Source organism: Culex quinquefasciatus, chromosome 2 (assembly GCF_015732765.1).
Source record: "Culex quinquefasciatus strain JHB chromosome 2, VPISU_Cqui_1.0_pri_paternal, whole genome shotgun sequence".
NCBI lineage: Eukaryota > Metazoa > Arthropoda > Insecta > Diptera > Culicidae > Culex > Culex quinquefasciatus.
Window position 1 is genome coordinate 101,641,430 of NC_051862.1, and position 13,558 is coordinate 101,654,987.

At 38.1% G+C, this 13,558-nt stretch overlaps 1 protein-coding gene across 11 annotated transcripts in view; it reads left to right on the plus strand.

Annotated features, from left to right (window-relative positions):
• The window catches only part of LOC6045498 (protein unc-79 homolog), a 279,959-nt gene that overhangs the window by 123,259 nt on the left and 143,142 nt on the right, over positions 1-13,558 (plus strand). For 10 of the 11 annotated variants that reach the window (XM_038254242.1, XM_038254241.1, XM_038254239.1 and 7 more), the window contains one exon: positions 18-190. In XM_038254242.1, the coding sequence (XP_038110170.1) occupies positions 18-190 (173 nt within the window). Of the gene's footprint in view, positions 1-17; positions 191-785; positions 846-1,601; positions 1,930-13,558 lie in introns of those variants that run through there. The other variant, XM_038254246.1, reaches the window with a different exon arrangement.

Consider the following 13,558-nt stretch of genomic DNA (forward strand, 5'->3'; position numbering starts at 1 on the left):
TTACACTTTATTTATAGCTTGTGGAATTTATGTAACGCGGAGCACTCTCATATATGCGAAGTTTCAATACCGATTCTATTGCACTGCATAACTTTGCCACTAGGATCCGATGTCTTCTGGAATGTGGTTCAGGATGCTTTTCATCATAACGACTGGCGAATTAGATTCCAAGCAACTGAGCGTGTAACAGGTAAATGTTTCAATTAAATTAAAGTTCTTAGAATCTATGACATTTCCCCGAAGCCCACATTACCGAAAAGACATTTCCCCGAATGCCACATCTCCGAAAAGACACATTCCCGAAATGTCATTTACCCGATAAATCCATTTCCCCGAATGGCAACTTCGATTTTTTGAAAAAATTAGTAATGAATCGGGAATTCATAACTCGGTCGAAGATTTTTTGCACAATCTGGAAATTTCTGAAAAGTTGGCATTTTATGTCCCCTTAAACATAGTAAAAAATAAAAAAAACTAAAAATAGTGTTTTTTTTCAAATCAAGTTTTAGTGACAAAAAGTTAACTTAAAAATCACCATTTTTTTCCGAGTATCATTTTTTTCAGTGTAGTCCTTATCCATACTTACAACTTTGCCCAAGACACCACATCGATCAAAAAATGCCCTCAAAAGATACAGATTTTTGAATTTTCATATAACACAAGCCTTACCCGACATACTTCGTTCTGCCCTTTTTTTTATTTGTTGACGTTTTTAACTTTTTTGCTTATTCAGCCTCCTGTGATCAAAATTTGATTTGACGTAACTTTTCCCATACAATCTGCAGATTTTCCGGAATCGGTTCCAGAGTGGCTAAAGCTGTAACTTTTTGGCGTAAGAACTAGAGGTGGGCAAAACCGCTCTTTTTTAGGAGCCGCTCATTTTCGTTCGTTCATCAAAAAGAGCCGTTCTTTTGAACGGCTCTTTCGCTCTTTTTCAAAATTTTGATGAAAAGGTTTTTTTTATAAGTTATTTCACATTGGACTTTTATAAATTATTTAATTAACAAAAATTAAAACTGAAAACGAGAAGATGCTCTTGAAAACCATAAGTCTTGGTGGTCTCTATGTCAAGAACATTCGATAAACTGAATGTCATCCAAACTTAAATCTAGGATGCTGGAAAAATTGCGATTAATTTTAAAACTGCGTTTATTTCTGTAAGAATTGAACTAATGCAGATATTTTATTTGGAGAAAATATTCTGTGAACTCTTTTGCTCTTTTGTACAAACGCTGAAGTTTAATCGAACAAAAGGATTTTTTTCCAAAACCTCTATAGTATTCAGTAGATTTTTGGTAATATTTTACAAATATTTTACAAATTATTCTCAATTATTATTTCTCAAACTTTAATGTACAATCAGTTGTGCAATGATTTTTTTTTTTCATTTTGTTCAGAAATTTTTTTTATAAGCTTTGAAATATTTGATTTTTTTTTTCAATTCTCAAAAAGAAATTTAATACAACATTTTTATGGAAATTCAATAAATTATATTCATAACGAAATTCATGCCGCATTGAAACGTTTCTTTCAAAAGACCGGAGTTTAAAAAAGAACCACGGTTCTTTTTTTGTGAGCCACGGTTCGTTCGCTCTTTTCAGTGAATCGGCTCTTTGAGCGGCTCGCTCTTTATTTGCCCACCTCTATACAGTACCGTCCAGAAGTATTTTGACGATGGGGAAAGTGTGCAGAAAATGCAATATGGCTATCGCTTTGAGCATGCTGCATATCGTTTGCGAAGGATTCTGTACGGAAGGGCATCATTACCACGCGAAATGTGTAGGATTGTCGGAGCTTGAACATCACGCCTGTGATCACAACAACATTCGCTGGATGTGCAAGCTTATGTCAAACTCCAAGTTCCGCAATACCGTCAATGGCCTGAAAACTGCTGAGCTTGAAACTGGAGTAGCAGACCTGAGAACCGAGGTGAGCAAGCATTAGCATTAGCATTAGCATTTGGAGGACGCCCCACCACCGGAAGGCTCCACAACGCTTATCCCTCTGTTTGGTCTGGTTGTGTTAGACCCTCATCCGGAACAATAATCCAACACGGGAGATACCATGTCTTCATCTTTTGATGAGTGTGTAATACAGCCCAGGGCATAAGGGGGTCCAGGCCGGGTCCAAGCTATCCTCAGGGATATGAAGGATCGTTAGTAAACACCTATCTAAAGTGCGCAAGGACCCCTACGTCACCTTAGTGGTATAGATGTTTGTAGGGAGGTTTTGGACTCAATGTTAGTAGGAGAGGTAGAACCTTAGGATACACCTCGAAAGGCGTTGCGGGTTGGTTGTAACAGTATTCCTAATTCCAGTCTATGCTCACCAAGTCGCCATGGCCCAGTGGTTAGCATTTTTGCTTACCAATCCAAAGGACGGGGGTTCGAACCCCGCCTTCGGCGACTTTGATTTTTCGTTTATATTCAGCATTTCAAGTATTTCTATGTCCTTAACTTTCTCGATGGGAGCAGATGGGAATCGAACCCAGAACCATTCGCTTACAAAGCAAACACTGTAACCATTCAGCCACAGCTGCACCTGAGAACCGAGGTGAGCAAGCTGTACGAAATCGTGAATCATCTTGAGAGTGCACTTCAAAGAACTGTAACCGAGGCCCCGTCGCAAGAAACATCTTTTGGTAATGCTGATGATCGTAAACTTCTTTCGTAGACCGTCGTACAGCAGCATGAAAAATCTTCTGAAGTGAAGCCTCGCCTAAGGATTAACAGTCAGCACGAACGAAAGTTGGCACTGCATCTGTCTAATAACGCCAATGACGTGACAGAACAGGAAGTTGCCGAAATGGTTACGGATGTCTTCGGTATTAAACGTGTTCCCGCGGTTCAACTCCTTGTCCCTTCCTGGAAGGATAAATCGTCGTTGGCATTCATCTCCTTCAAAGTGGAAATCGACCCGTCGTTAAGAACCAAAGCCCTCACATCTTCAATCTGGCCTGCAGGTATTAGATGTCGCGAGTTTCGAGACTACTCCAAAGATGTTTGGCGCCCTATCAACAGAAGCTGCTATCACTCAAAAAACTGTTCACCACAATGTTGCATGAAAATATATGTGATTATTTTCCATATAGCATTTCATGCAACATTGACGTGAACGCCCGGTGGCTGATTAACACCAGCAAGCCGAATCTTGATGGCTGTTCACTGTCACATCATGTCAAGTATGCATGAATTTCCCGTGAGATTTGCCTGACGCCTCATGCAATATTAACAATAATTAATTGTGGATTTCACATGCCTATTTATTAGTTTTCAATGCGTTCGATGCTTCATTATTCCATACACTGAAAGAAAGGCACATAGTAATGTCACATGTTTTACACATGAATCTGCCCCATTCGACTTCGCATGTGAATGTCATGTGAAAATTATATCGAAATGGTTCAAAATGCGATGTGGTAAATTTAAGTGAAATTCTCACGATAGCTTCAAGTGTCATCGCACATGATTGTCACGCGAAATCCTTGTTAATATGAAATGGGAATCACGTATTTTTTTTCTTTTGTTGCTGTTAAATAACGGTAAAAAAATCTAAAAATTGTTTTTTTGTTTCACATTTTTTTTACGCATATATTTAATTACCAACAACACACTATTGGTCGTCCTCATTCACTGGTCACTAAGGTACACATCGTACTGTCCGCAAATACTCTTTCGAGGACAATTTTGCACTTCGGAGTCCTCGAAAACTAGCACTGAATGCTCCTAAAGCCGCATCCCAATCCGTTTCACAGCAATCTGCAGGATATTTTGCACTTGAAAAAAGACTTACAAACTTGGTTTCCTGAAAACAAAAAGTGTTAAGAAACTTCTTAGCAAAGCATTACTTTATGTTTTGTTTTGTTTTGTTTGGAGGGAAAAGCCCGTTTGAGTGGATCGCCAACCGATGGGTCCTTCTCAAATAGGCACAAAACCTCTTTTTTTATTGTCAACAGATTTACAGTCCAAATGACAAAAAGGCTTTTACATAATTACTTAAACTAACCTAATAAGCTAACGAAAATTACATACAATATAAATAAATAAATAAATAAATAAATAAATAAATAAATAAATAAGCTACGAGTGTAAACCTAAACTAGAGGGTTAAGGGGTCGGGGATTTTCTTCTCGGAGAAACGTCAAGAATTGAAGTTTTTGAACAGGACGAGACAAATTAAAATCGAAAGACGAGTAGCACCGATTGAAGACTCTGCACATGCTGGAGAATGGTTCATTGAAGGCGTAATTGGTGCGAGCAAAGGGTAGGGTCAGAAAGGCAAATGAGCGAAGTGTTCGCCGGCGAATGTTGATGTTGAGTTGTCCGACCAAGTAAGGACAATCAATGTTGGATCTCAACAGATCAGAAACAAACACGGTTTTCGCTAAATCTCTCCTGACAGACAAAAAATCAAGATGAAGGAAATCACATCGACTGGCATAATCCAAAGATTGATTGGGAGAGTAGCGCAATGCGAATCGAGTGAATTTGCGTTGAACAGCTTCAATTCGATTTATCTCAACATTGAATATCTCGAAAGTACTTAGTCATTTTGAAGATCATACCGAGCAGTTTGGATGCCTTAGAAGTCATGTAAGCCACATGATCCTTCAATGAAAGTTCTGCGTCAAGCATGACACCCAAATCTTTGACACAACGATCACGTTTTAAAGAGTTTTCAAATAGTGTGTAGTCGAAGCAGACCGGCATAATTACTTACCATCGTCAAAATCACGATTCTTTGTGAAAATTCAGATGAATTCCTTGAATAATTGAAATAAAAAGCTGTTTTAAAAGACGAGCTCAAATCGTGCATTTTTCCTTCTCGCCATCTTGCTTATTGATTTTCAGAACAAATTTGCAACACTCGATATTCAAATTCAAAACATCTGGTTTTAACGTGAATTTCCCTTCACTATCAAAGGAACACCATGTGATAAAAGAGTGAAGCGGTTTTCGGTTGGGATCAGCTGATTTCAAATGATTTTCACATCAATGGAACATGAACAAACTATCGAAGCCATTGGATAAGCATGTGAAATTATCGTGATGATTTTTGTAGCAGATCCCGTGAAAAAGCACTTGAGTTTGCTATGTCAGATTTTTTCAGTGTAGAATAACAAAAAAAAAAGCTTAGTTTGCAATCTTAATACATGAGCATGAGCATGAGCATGAGCATGAGAGACCACCCATGGTTGTCCTTCTCCGTTGCTGAACAGAACCGTAATATCCTTTCAGCACTACTGATCATAGGCTTCGACTATCAAGTGGTATTTCCCTTATCAACAGCATGTATGAATGCGCTGAAAAGATAAAACACCATGATTTCCAGAACAAGATCAGTTGCGAATAGGTAACAGTCATTGGCCACCAACGGCGCCCGCCATGTCAGTTTGTAGATCTCGATTTTAAGGGACGGGAATGTTAGTTAGCGCAGGTTGCTACTAGGGCAGCTGATTTACTCTGTGCTTACACCCTACAAGCGCCAGGAACCTGAAAACTTGTTAGTAGGATAGGGTGTTTGGTCAGGATTCATCATAGAAGATGATGATGCGACCCAAAATCATAGTGTTTGTTGAAAGGTATTATATGTTATTCTCAAGGCAAACACTCGGTTGCTGCGGATGAGACATTTCCCGTTTAACTGTTGTTAAATTTTTAATGAAATGGTTTAATCTTAGACAGCCGGCTGTGGAAAGATAAAACCAAATAATATTTATTTATAAAATGAGGTGTCAAACGCAATGCTGCAATGATAGCGTAGTCTGATTTTTAATTATATAATCATTTAGTTCATGAATTTGTTACGGAATAGACGCGACGAACTCAATCATCAAGTGCCTTCCTATCTTCTTTCTGTTAGCTAGATAAGGTATTGATTTTCGTTGCCTCTCGAGCTACGATGCTATGGAGAGGGCTTAACACACAAACAACCGACGTCGAGTCCTCCGAGCTACGGAGCTATGGGAAGGTCTTTTCAACACAAAAAAGACTCGCGCACCACACGACCAATCAGAATACAATCTTAATACAAAAATAAAACACACATTCAATTCACAATTTTATAACTGGCACACTAATTATAAACACACAGTTTTGTCACACGCATATCTGCTTCTGCCACTCATTTCCGCTGAAGGTTTTCGGGGTGGTCTCGTTTAAATCGTCCTCCCAGACTCACTCCAAAATCCGGTTACTTGACAGTCTTACTGAAAGCCTTTGTCCCCCGGCTTATGAAATCTTTCCTCTCGTTCACCTGAAAAAAGAAAAAAGTTGGAAGTCTAAATATAGATCGAGTTTCCTTCAGATGCTTGATTCTATGTTTAGGCGGGGCCGAACAATGCCCAGCGACCTCGGAATTGGACCGCAAGGAGCTCTGTCATTCTGAAACGGGTCGTTGGAAGCAGCGCGAGGGCTATCACCACCTAATACAGTGAAACCTCTTTTTACGCGGTGCGTTACGTTTTTCTAATTTGTCGATTTCTCTGAAACGACGCAACATTTTTGCAATCTTTTGAGAGCAGTTTGTAGGTTTTGTTCAGATCTACAAATTACTTTTTGAAGCTTGCAAAAATATTGTACGGTTTAAGAGAAATCGACGAAACAAAAAGCGTAACGCCACCGCGTAAAAAGAGGTTTCTCTGTACCCGGGACTGAGATAAGTTGTATCAGCATTCGGCATATATAAAGTCTGATACAAACTATACTTTCCCATAATATCGCTACCGGTTAGCGGGTATTGGATTGGACCACACACACACACACACACACACACACACACACACACACACACACACACACACACACACACACACACACACACACACACACACACACACACACACACACACACACACACACACACACACACACACACACACACACACACACACACACACTTTTAAGAACTTTTCAAAATTACCATCAAAACACGGCAACTTCAGCAGCACCAAGAATTAATTTGAATTTATTAATAAATCTTACTCCAATTTATCCAGCAAAAAAAACGGCCACGGATTTCTGTCAAGTCCGTTCGGCTAAAGAACCAAAAATCATCTGAAATGAAATTGGCTAAGTCCCGGTAACCGAGCTCAACAAAATTTGCAGACAGGAATTTCATGCTACCTCAACCAATTTTTCACCACAATGCTGCATGAAAAAGTGTATGGATTTTTTCCATACTAGTTTACACGCGGATGTTGCGTGATAATCATGCAAACCAAAACTCAGCTGACTGAAAGCCACGCCTCCAAATTTTCAGGCATGAATTTCACGTGACATTTAGTTGTGTGAGTGTAAGCTGCGTGAAAATCAAGCAGAGTTGACATGAATGCAATACGAAAGTTGCATGACTCAAGTAAAACGTTGATTTGGTGCAAAAATTGGCTGCCACTGGAATTTTCATGCAACTTTGTGGTGAAATGTTTTTTGGGTGTAGTGACAATCAATTAATTTTCTTGTAAATGATGTATGTGTTATGTTTGCAATTATTGAACCTGTTCAAGTGATTTATGTTATTTAAATGTAATTAGGTTAAGAATTTCGTTTGGACATCAAGTTGTCTGTCGGAATCAAACAAATAAATAAAAAAAAATAAATAAAAAAAACCGTCCAGTTCTCCGTGCGCAGAGTGTGCTAGGACACGAATTTCTGGGGTCTAGCTCATTTCCCCGAATGCTATTTTCCCGAAAGCTATTTACCCGAAAATCATTTCCCTAATTGGCCGCATCCCCGAATACCACATTCCCTAATCAGCCACATAACCGAGTGCCATTTCATCGGATATCATTTCTCCTAATCGGCTACATTCCCGAATGCCATTTCCCTAATCGGCCACTTCCCCGAATGCCATTTCCCTAGTTGACACTTACGCTAATTTTCGTTTATTTGAATTTTAATTTTTCCGAATTTTCCCTGAACATCATTTTTGCTAAAGCCATTTTCCATGACCCCTAACAGTTATTTTCTTTCTCAATTTCACCGAACAGCTTTTTCGGGTATGCTGTTGATTAAATGTTGTAAATTATTAGAAAAAATAGTTTGTTTAATTGACACTTGTATTACACCGCAGAATGAGATTGGATTGGTTTTGAGAAGTTTTTTTTTCGAATTTTTTTTCAAGAACCAAAAAAATCGGACAAATAGGTACATAAGGCTGGTATAAACTTTATTTAAGGTTTTTGTTCCCCCCTCTGCTCCTTTTCAAAGTGGGCCGTTTGTCAGAGGTTATATTAAAATCTTTTTCTTGCCAAAAAGATGTAATATTACCATGATTATTTTTAATGTGTAGGCCTTCATCATCGAATGGATCGTTAAATGCTGACCGAGCGTGCCTGTCATGATCGTCATCGCGAAGCAACCGTCAGTGAACGCACACAAAGTTAAAACGAATGGAAACCGAGCTCAGTACTGATGCAGCCGCTCGATTCAAAGGCACATGCTCTTCTCAAACTACAAATTTATGAATCCAGTGTAGTAGGCTCATGCATTTGGGATGTTCCATTCAATGTTGTATGCTTGGTTTATAAAAAATTTCAGCTTTAAACTATTTTGATGCAATTTAAAAAAAATGTGTTTTCGACTACTTTCTCCAGGGTGCGGGGCAGAATGGACCACCCTGCAGGGCAGAATGGGCCACCTTAGAAAATAAGCAATTTCGTCTAATACATCGTCGAAGGGTAAAGCTGAAATTTTTTATAAACCAAGTATACAACATAGTTTCATGAAGTTCCATCATAGTTTCCATGAAGTTTGATCACTTTTATAAAAATAGTCACTTAACAAAACAAACATTTTTGAAAATAGTGTAAATATGTCGAAAAAGACACTATTTTTACAAATAAGCGTCAAAACAATTAAAAAATCAACTAATGTTGCATTAAACGTGATTTGTGAAGCTACCAGTAGTGAAATAATTTATTTAGCTCAAATTTCGCAACATTTGATTGTTTTTATAAGGCAGTAAGGTAGTCCATTATGCCCCCAAGTAGATCTTAATTTAACACTTCCCAAAGCCTCTAAATGATTTGAATGTTCCGTTGTTGTTTGATTAGCTTTGTAATAGCTCCTGGTAACATTATAAACATTGAACAAACTTTTTCAAATAATCTAACTTTTGAGAAAGCTTATTTAAGAACCTCGAAATAAACAACATTTGCGTGGTTTTGTCAATAAATTTACATTTTTGTTAATAATTCGAAAAATACAATGAATTCAAACGTCGTTTTCGGTGTGGTGATGTTATTTGACGTCTTTTATAAGACCCTTGCCAGTTGGTCTAAATCCATTCTAAAGCCCAAAACCAAGAGTGGCCCATTCTGCCCCCATGGTCCATTCTGCCCCCACTGCCTCTATAACTGGAGAGAGTCAAATGACTCTGCATTGTAGTCATTTGTTCGTATGTGGACGAACGAAAACAGAATGTCAAAGTCAGAATGTCGTAGCCTTAGCGAAAGAAGTGCTCAGTCAACTATTGATCTATTTTCGATAAATTTTGGCATGTTGATTACAAGTTACTTTTCGCCATAAAATTAATTTCCAAACCAGCAAGGCGAATAAAATAATCAGTGTGAACGGGGTTCTGTACTACGGAAATCGCACAATATGTTTTTAATAATAAAAAGCAAACTTTCTATTGAATTATTGTTAATAAAATGATTTTTCCCCGAATGCGGTCAAGCGGAACTGCCCGGTGCCCCGGAGCGCGCGTTCAGGAAAATGACTATTCAGGGATATGACTAATCGGGTAAGTGGCATTCGGGATTGTGGCCCATTCGGGAAAATGGCATTCGAGGATGTGGATTCAAGCAGAGTTGACATGAATGCAATACGAAAGTTGCATGACTCAAGTAAAACGTTGATTTGGTGCAAAAATTGGCTGCCACTGGAATTTTCATGCAACTTTGTGGTGAAATGTTTTTTGGGTGTAGTGACAATCAATTAATTTTCTTGTAAATGATGTATGTGTTATGTTTGCAATTATTGAACCTGTTCAAGTGATTTATGTTATTTAAATGTAATTAGGTTAAGAATTTCGTTTGGACATCAAGTTGTCTGTCGGAATCAAACAAATAAATAAAAAAAAATAAATAAAAAAAACCGTCCAGTTCTCCGTGCGCAGAGTGTGCTAGGACACGAATTTCTGGGGTCTAGCTCATTTCCCCGAATGCTATTTTCCCGAAAGCTATTTACCCGAAAATCATTTCCCCTAATTGGCCGCATCCCCGAATACCACATTCCCTAATCAGCCACATAACCGAGTGCCATTTCATCGGATATCATTTCTCCTAATCGGCTACATTCCCGAATGCCATTTCCCCTAATCGGCCACTTCCCCGAATGCCATTTCCCCTAGTTGACACTTACGCTAATTTTCGTTTATTTGAATTTTAATTTTCCCGAATTTTCCCTGAACATCATTTTTGCTAAAGCCATTTTCCATGACTTCCCCTAACAGTTATTTTCTTTCTCAATTTCACCGAACAGCTTTTTCGGGTATGCTGTTGATTAAATGTTGTAAATTATTAGAAAAAATAGTTTGTTTAATTGACACTTGTATTACACCGCAGAATGAGATTGGATTGGTTTTGAGAAGTTTTTTTTTCGAATTTTTTTTCAAGAACCAAAAAAATCGGACAAATAGGTACATAAGGCTGGTATAAACTTTATTTAAGGTTTTTGTTCCCCCCTCTGCTCCTTTTCAAAGTGGGCCGTTTGTCAGAGGTTATATTAAAATCTTTTTCTTGCCAAAAAGATGTAATATTACCATGATTATTTTTAATGTGTAGGCCTTCATCATCGAATGGATCGTTAAATGCTGACCGAGCGTGCCTGTCATGATCGTCATCGCGAAGCAACCGTCAGTGAACGCACACAAAGTTAAAACGAATGGAAACCGAGCTCAGTACTGATGCAGCCGCTCGATTCAAAGGCACATGCTCTTCTCAAACTACAAATTTATGAATCCAGTGTAGTAGGCTCATGCATTTGGGATGTTCCATTCAATGTTGTATGCTTGGTTTATAAAAAATTTCAGCTTTAAACTATTTTGATGCAATTTAAAAAAAATGTGTTTTCGACTACTTTCTCCAGGGTGCGGGGCAGAATGGACCACCCTGCAGGGCAGAATGGGCCACCTTAGAAAATAAGCAATTTCGTCTAATACATCGTCGAAGGGTAAAGCTGAAATTTTTTATAAACCAAGTATACAACATAGTTTCATGAAGTTCCATCATAGTTTCCATGAAGTTTGATCACTTTTATAAAAATAGTCACTTAACAAAACAAACATTTTTGAAAATAGTGTAAATATGTCGAAAAAGACACTATTTTTACAAATAAGCGTCAAAACAATTAAAAAATCAACTAATGTTGCATTAAACGTGATTTGTGAAGCTACCAGTAGTGAAATAATTTATTTAGCTCAAATTTCGCAACATTTGATTGTTTTTATAAGGCAGTAAGGTAGTCCATTATGCCCCCAAGTAGATCTTAATTTAACACTTCCCAAAGCCTCTAAATGATTTGAATGTTCCGTTGTTGTTTGATTAGCTTTGTAATAGCTCCTGGTAACATTATAAACATTGAACAAACTTTTTCAAATAATCTAACTTTTGAGAAAGCTTATTTAAGAACCTCGAAATAAACAACATTTGCGTGGTTTTGTCAATAAATTTACATTTTTGTTAATAATTCGAAAAATACAATGAATTCAAACGTCGTTTTCGGTGTGGTGATGTTATTTGACGTCTTTTATAAGACCCTTGCCAGTTGGTCTAAATCCATTCTAAAGCCCAAAACCAAGAGTGGCCCATTCTGCCCCCATGGTCCATTCTGCCCCCACTGCCTCTATAACTGGAGAGAGTCAAATGACTCTGCATTGTAGTCATTTGTTCGTATGTGGACGAACGAAAACAGAATGTCAAAGTCAGAATGTCGTAGCCTTAGCGAAAGAAGTGCTCAGTCAACTATTGATCTATTTTCGATAAATTTTGGCATGTTGATTACAAGTTACTTTTCGCCATAAAATTAATTTCCAAACCAGCAAGGCGAATAAAATAATCAGTGTGAACGGGGTTCTGTACTACGGAAATCGCACAATATGTTTTTTAATAATAAAAAAGCAAACTTTCTATTGAATTATTGTTAATAAAATGATTTTTCCCCGAATGCGGTCAAGCGGAACTGCCCGGTGCCCCGGAGCGCGCGTTCAGGAAAATGACTATTCAGGGATATGACTAATCGGGTAAGTGGCATTCGGGATTGTGGCCCATTCGGGAAAATGGCATTCGAGGATGTGGAAGATTAGGGGAAACGGTAAATTCGGGTAAATGGATTTCGGAGAAATGACTATTAGGGGAAGTGTCTTTTCGGGGAGGTGGCATTCGGGGAGGTGGCATTCGGGGAAATGTCCCTTCGGCAATATGGGTTTCGGGGAAATGTCATTGATTCGATTTCTGATGGACATTCCTCTTACAGTCCACAACATAAATCAACCTGCAAGGAACTGTTTCAGTTTTTTTTATCTGTATGTGTTTATGTAATAGTTACGATTTTGGCATCAGTAGTGCGGTGCCTGTGTGGACGCTCAGTCCTGTTTTTTCGTGTTATTTTCCGTCTCTTTTATGTCGCTGTTCGAGTGCATGGGGTGATTGGTCATTATAATTAAATAATGGCATCAGTAGTGCGGTGCCTGTGTGGACGCGCAGTCCTGTTTTTTCGTGTTATTTTCCATCTCTTTTATGTCGCTATTTGTGTACATGGGGTGATTGGATTTCTTCTGATTCGTGTTGTTTTCATCTCTTTCGTGTCGTTGTTTGTGTGCATGGGGTGATTGGTCTTCTTCTTCTTCTTCTTCTTTTTTCTTTATTTTTAGTTCGCGCGTTCGTTGGCCAATGAGTTTATTTTTGTTCCCTTTACATAGTTTTCGATAGAAACGATCCGAATTCTTTTTTTTTCGAGACAAGCAAGTCGTATTGCTGGATTAAGTCCTTTCTATATCATCGATGATTGGAAGGCACGCCGACGAATATGTTTTAAGGCTTATGATATAAAATCATTTTAATGAATAAAGCCCTTCTTACATCACCGTTGATCGGAAGGCACGCCGACGAAGAATTTCTGGAGGATCGCGGTCGAATTAATACTATATTTAAAATTCTAGATAGCTATCTTTCGGATTCGATTGTGAGTAGCGGGACTTCGCGGTTACTATGCAACGTATTTTTGGAGTCTTTTTATATTTTAAATTTATAAGTCCTTCTTTTATCATCGTTGATAGGAAGGCACGCCGCCGGTTAAGTTCGTTTAAGTTATTGTTTTAATTTCATTACAATCGGTTACGTGGTGTCCTGTTTTCTTTTCGTTTATATTCGTTGATCGTAATAATTTATTCCAACTGGCAGCTTTAGTATTAACTCATCTACTATTTTTGACATTTGCTCGCGTTATCTTAATTGTACCAACAGTAAAAATATACTGATAAGTCCAGCCCATAGCACTACCGCTCGGTTGGCACGCGTTCGATTAAAACAAACTTTTAAATAATCAATTATTTATCT